This window comes from Tachysurus vachellii, chromosome 13 (assembly GCF_030014155.1).
Source record: "Tachysurus vachellii isolate PV-2020 chromosome 13, HZAU_Pvac_v1, whole genome shotgun sequence".
NCBI lineage: Eukaryota > Metazoa > Chordata > Actinopteri > Siluriformes > Bagridae > Tachysurus > Tachysurus vachellii.
In genome coordinates, this window is record NC_083472.1 from 6,974,955 (window position 1) to 6,980,977 (window position 6,023).

The following is a 6,023-nucleotide window of genomic DNA, read 5'->3' on the forward strand; positions in this document are numbered from 1 at the left end:
TATATATATATATATATATATATATATATATATATATATATATCTCCCTTAGCAACGAACAATCGACCAAGATCCCTTATTTGGGTGGGTCTTCATTACCCCCTCGACTTCTCGGAGATTAGCCACGCCCTCGAAAATGCCCCACTAGCCGAGCGCGTGCCGCTCGCTGGCTCGCTATCCAATCGGGTCAAGGGTTACGAGGCGCTACGTCACACGCTGCTAAGATGGCGTTTTGATGACGACGCGAGAAACGAGGACCCCTGCCCTTGTTCGAAAGGTATTTAAAAATGAAGCGTGTGTGTTTGTATTTGTGTTTGTTTTACAAAGCGCGCTCAGAGGGCGAGTTTGTGGTGTGTTTATAAGTGAAGGGGAGAGAGAGCTAACGCTGTGTAGGAGACACAAACCCCTCCTGCTGCAAGACGTTCACCAGCCTGGACAAGGTGCGACTGATTGTTCGGTCACTCGACCCACCAGGTTTGCTTTCTGTTTATCTGGCTTTTATTAGCAGGAGGCGTATAAAACAGCGCAATGCTTTATTTAACGCTCGTGTCGTGAACAATGTCGTAAATCGGTGTTGGAATCGTGTTGCTCTGGTGTCTGTGTGCCTGAAGGCGATTAGTGTTTACAACCCGCAGTTCCGCATTCACTCACTTTACAGAGCCTCACATTCCCTCTGTGGGAGGCTGGGCTCCGATTCTCTAACATCTCATGTCAATTCTCTTCTAATAATACGTGAATATAATCACATGTTTATATTTTACTCAACCTTTTTAATATTTTAATGTTAAATACTCTGAAGGTTTGCTGTACTTATATACATATACTGTGTGTGTATATGTGTGTGTGTGTGTGTGTGTGTGTGTATGTGTATATAAATGCATTTGTGTGTGTATATATTTGTGTATGTGTGTAATATAAATATATATATATATATGAGCACACACGTATTATTAATTAATTGAAGAAGTGCCTTGATCTCTGGCAGATTGGGACTGAAACTCCCAATCTTTAGATCAGCAGAGAGCCTTGACCATTGAGCTACTGCTCCTACAAAGCTAGCTCATTTAGACCCTGGTCAACTCTTTTATCTGTATTGTTTCTTGATAAGATTTTGACCACATGTATTATCAGTCGCACCTTTTGCCTTTTAGCCGGATTGAAATCCAATTGCTCCCTCAGATGTTAATGTGAAAATCAGCTTGGTACATTTGATCACTAGCTGTCGTGGCATTCCTCATTTTTGGATGTTTTATATAAATGCTTTTTGAGGGGTTTATATAAATGCTTCAGAAGGGTTCTAATGGTCAAACATGGCTGATGCATCTAGATAATTAGTAAATGCGGATTCAGCTCTTCTGTTTGACATCAGGGCAGCTGATTTGTACTCAAGAACAAAAACATGATCCATTTTAAGTGGCTAAGGCACTAGGCTACCATGTTGTGAGATCAGATTTCAGCACAGACAGGCTTTAACTTTTGGGCCTTTGACCCTCTCAGCTCTAGGAGTACTGTATCACATCTGACCCAGCGCTCTGCCCCCAGCTTTCGGACATGTTAAGATCTGCAAAGAAAATAATTTCCACCAGCTGTTATATTTAACAATAAAGCCTTTCTTTTTATATTATGTTCCTGCAACAACACAATTCAGATGTAGCCGCTTCAATTTGAATGGTTTGTTTTAAAAAATAATAAATAAATAATGCTGTGCTTTGTTCTCTTGTGTAGTCACCTCAATGAAAAACATCAAGGGCAGGAGATGGAGCTCTCAAATTATGCCAGCCAACTGCTGCTGCAGCTCAACCAGCAACGTTCCAAGGGCTTCTTATGCGATGTTGTCATTATGGTGGACAACACACTCTTTCGAGCTCATAAAAGCGTCCTCGCCGCCGCCAGCAGTTACTTTAAGTCTCTTGTCCTGCACGATAACCTCATCCACCTCGATGCAGAGTTGGTAGAGCCAGCCATGTTCCAGAAAATTCTGGACTTTATTTACACCGGCAGGTTATGTGAGGAGAGTCAGGGAACAGAGCGCAGGCAGGATCTGATCAGCTTTCTCACTGTAGCTAACTACCTCCAGCTCCATGACCTGGCGAGTCTGTGTACCAGCGAGCTCGAGTCCAGCAGCACAATCTGCAAAGGCTCATTACACACCCAAAGCCTGCCTTTTTCACCCAATTCAAAACACTTGGTGAAGCGGGAGGCAGAAGACACTTCATCTGACATCGAAGTATATGCAAACATGGTCCCTCCAAAGAAAAGACACAATGGCGCGAACAAACGCAATTCGAGCGGCAAGCAAAGCTTTGGGCTGGATTTGACCAAGAAGAGCTCTTCTGAACGTGTTGTAAATAATGTCATTAGCAGTATGCAGGAATACTCACAGTCCTCTGTTTCCAAGACAACTAATAATACTCTCCGGTCAGGTACAGAGAGAAAGGGCTCCGCAGGGAAAACCCAAGACCTGGATACTTTTGATGGAATGCAAGAATGGAGAAAAACACCTTCTAGAGAGCGCTCCAGGAGGAAAGGCAACATCAATGGTTATACACTTGCAGGCAAAAGTGGAAATCACTTGAGACAAAACCATGTGGGAGAAAATTCCGAAGAGTCGCCACAAGACGGAGCGTCCAACGGTGCCAGCTCTCACTTTGTGTACAGACAGGAGTCCTACCTTGAACCGTCTCAGGAGGACAAGAGTTACGTCTGTATCCCATGTGGAAAAGGATTCCCATCTTCAGAAAGCCTAAATTCCCATGTCGAATCTCACACAGATGTAGACGTGAACCTCGTACGGGTCAAGCAAGAAGCAGACGAAGATCCTCCTGCTGCTGGCACCTACAAAGCCCTAGAGGTCGGAGACAAAAGCCCGTTGAAACCTTACAAAGAGCTGGACACGCTACGACCATTCCCTTGCAACATCTGCGGCAAAATGTTTACGCAACGCGGCACCATGACGCGCCACATGCGCAGCCATCTGGGCCTGAAACCATTTGCCTGCAAGGAGTGCGGCATGCGCTTCACGCGGCAGTACCGCCTCACCGAGCACATGCGCGTGCACTCGGGAGAGAAGCCCTACGAGTGTCACGTCTGCGGGGGCAAGTTTACACAACAACGAAACCTCATCAGTCACATGCGCATGCATACCTCACCAAATTAGACTTGCAATAGATTATACACAACATATCAGTAACGCTTCTTCTCAAATGAGCCTGGTCTAATAAAACCACATTACCTCATGCCATTACATCTTCACCAAATAATAACTACGGTATGTTTTTTGTGGTACCTATTATTTTGAAAGAATGAATGTTATAGCTGATTCTTACAGTTACAATGCAGAACGCATCGATTTATGCGCTTTATCTGGACAAAACAAAACCTCATGTTTACTTGAATACATGTGTGCACATTGCTACCTCAGCGATTACCTCCCAAATCCTCAGATGCCCTTTGAGATTATGCTCATGTCCACCTTATTGAATTAATTTCTCAGAAAATAGAAACCGAACGATCCGGTTAGAATTTTTTTGCCATTATCTGGAAAGTAATACGGCATCTGATAGAAATCCCAAAATAAACTGTAGTGAACGGTAGAGGAGAACACACTGCCTGTTTTACAGTGAGAGGACAGATCCAAAACCAGCGTAGGGTTTGTGATCAGGATTAATGGTTCAAGGGAACAAGGGTCGTTACCTGAGTTCGTGGAGCATTTAGGCATGTGTGATGTACAGTTCCAAAGAAATAATGAATGTTGAAAGATAAATAAAATACTGTATTACTGTAACCAAATCTATATTCTTACGATATACGTATTTAAGTGTAAGTCTAATTTATGTGTATGATCATTCTTTGTTAGTTGTCGCCCCTCCTTCCTCCTCACGGGCTTTTATTCTACATAAGATGCAAGCCCTTTCCATTAGATATTCCCCGTGCTTACACCGTTTTCCATTTATAAAACCATTGATGACCTGAGACCAAAAGGACTATGGATAAACTGTTGTAAATATCTTTTGAGTGTCTTGAAGAGATTGCTTGGTTGCTCATTGATTGCAGGGTTTTGATAGTTATAGCATGAGTGATTTTATTTTGAATCCTTCGATCAGTTAGAACACTGGGGGTTTTGCTTATGTGTAAAATCATTTGTGATAATGACGTTCTATTTTGGATATACTCTTATATTGTGTCGTTCCATTCCAACTTGTGCTTATCTGTTACTTTTCATCTACCTCATGTTTTCAGGGTGTTCACCCACTCGCTGTGTTACAGAACACACGCCTCTTTGTTGTTTACATGCTTATCGGTCGCCATATTTAAGTGTTATACCAAATCTCATGTAAGATAAACCTCACACTGTAACTCATGCTTGCACACTTGAATGCTTGCACACTTGTATATTAGAATCATTCATTTTGGGCACACACACAAAAAAAAAAAAAAGATTTTTGCCGCCACAGTTACACCAGGTCAATAGAAAAATTTGTCTGATTTTTTTTTTTTTTTTTTTATTCCCTTCCAAACCCCAGGATGAGTTTACACATATGTTGCTATCTGTGATGCTGTCTTGTTAAAATATGCAGGAACCTTTCTGTTTCATGATGGACCTGAAACCGAAACTGTGACAACACTTGGACTTTTTTGCTCAGGAAACCTCAGGGATTATTTCAGGCACGTCTGAATTTTATACCACCAAGCACCAGATACCGATATTTTTGCAGCTGCTTTCTTCAGTGTTTGAACACTACTGCCACATTTAAATACGCTGACGCATTATTTCCAGCCAACCCGATACGCCTTCATAAGGCATGGCAGCTCAACTCTGTGGATTACTTTCCACTTGTGGTATATTTTAATAATAAACGATTGATTAACGTTAGTTTCATAAGCATTTGGAAAGAACATCGAATGCCATTGTTCGTAGAATACAAATTGTGACCTGTTGAATACCAAAGCACATTTTCACAAAATGGATGGATACATATGAATGACAATGTACTTGATATGATACTTATGATTAAATGCTGATTAAAAACAAGTTTGTGTGTTCTGTCTTTTTTTTTTTCTCCCATTTTGGAATTTCAAATATTAAAAAATGTTTCTGAAACTAATTTGAAAAATATATATAATTTAGTTTATTTACAGAGTGATGCTTTTGGGGTGATACAAGTAAGTAAAATACAAGCAAGGAAAATTACCTTCATCTGGGTTCTCTGGTTTCTTTCCACCTCCTAGAAACACTCCAGCGAACATTGGCTACATAAATTGACGTTTGTGTATTGGGGGTGATGGTACCTTGTCTTCCTGCCACATGCCCATTGTTAAATCCTCAGATTCACAGTGACTCTGATCAGAACATTACATTTTTTTCTTGTTTTAGAGCTAATAATAATAACTGCCCATTGAAAATATAATATTTATAATTACATTGATTATGGCACTGTATTATGATCTGCAGCTGAACTGAATTTTGTTTTACCTTCATTAACATTATTACATTAGCATCAATACTGAGACAATATTCAGTCACATGCTTTCGGAGCAATGAGCATATCTGTGTTGATATACTGAAATAAAGCAAATTTTATATAGTACCATAGTACTGTACTTTCTTCCATACCTGACACTGAAATATAAAATATCCTCCAGTAGATGGCGGTAGTGAGCAGACTTAGTTTTCCACCTATACTGAGGATTCTTGCTGTGCTAGAGACCTGATCCGGATCTAGCAGTACTCTCAGACTGGCATAATGTGCTTTTGTGTTTAATGAGCAATCAGCAAATTTGGCAGAAAGACACCACTGAAACAAGCCTAGTCCATGCATTTAATCATATGCACACATGTTCTGCATGGTCTATAATGCTGGACGTGTTTCACAGGCGACTCAAGACACCTTTATGTCCTGATTGGCTGCTGTAGGTGGGGCAGATTTTTAGTTTTTAGTTTTGGTTATTCTATTCATTCAAAACCCGAAGCAGCAGATCAAAAAATATACAATGATTATCTCAAATCCTATTGCTGACCCCAA

The 6,023-nt window shown here is 40.8% G+C and overlaps 1 protein-coding gene across 2 annotated transcripts; it reads left to right on the top strand.

The window, feature by feature from the left end:
* The first annotated feature begins 132 nt into the window (after positions 1 to 132).
* hic1l (hypermethylated in cancer 1 like) lies at positions 133 to 5,032 on the top strand. 2 transcript variants are annotated; one of them, XM_060885356.1, is made up of 2 exons: positions 133 to 277; positions 1,726 to 5,032. In XM_060885356.1, exon 2 carries the CDS (start codon positions 1,757 to 1,759, stop codon positions 3,155 to 3,157), a length of 1,401 nt encoding a protein of 466 aa, XP_060741339.1. In that variant the 5' UTR covers positions 133 to 277; positions 1,726 to 1,756; the 3' UTR covers positions 3,158 to 5,032. The 2 variants fall into 2 exon arrangements, with proteins under 2 accessions (XP_060741339.1, XP_060741340.1); XM_060885357.1 differs by lacking the exon at positions 133 to 277 and adding an exon at positions 300 to 474.
* The last annotated feature ends 991 nt before the right edge of the window (positions 5,033 to 6,023 follow it).

Coding starts and splice junctions, on each gene's coding strand:
- hic1l (XM_060885356.1), top strand. CDS start 1,757: ATGGAGCTCTCAAATTATGCCAGCCAACTGCTGCTGCAGCTCAACCAG.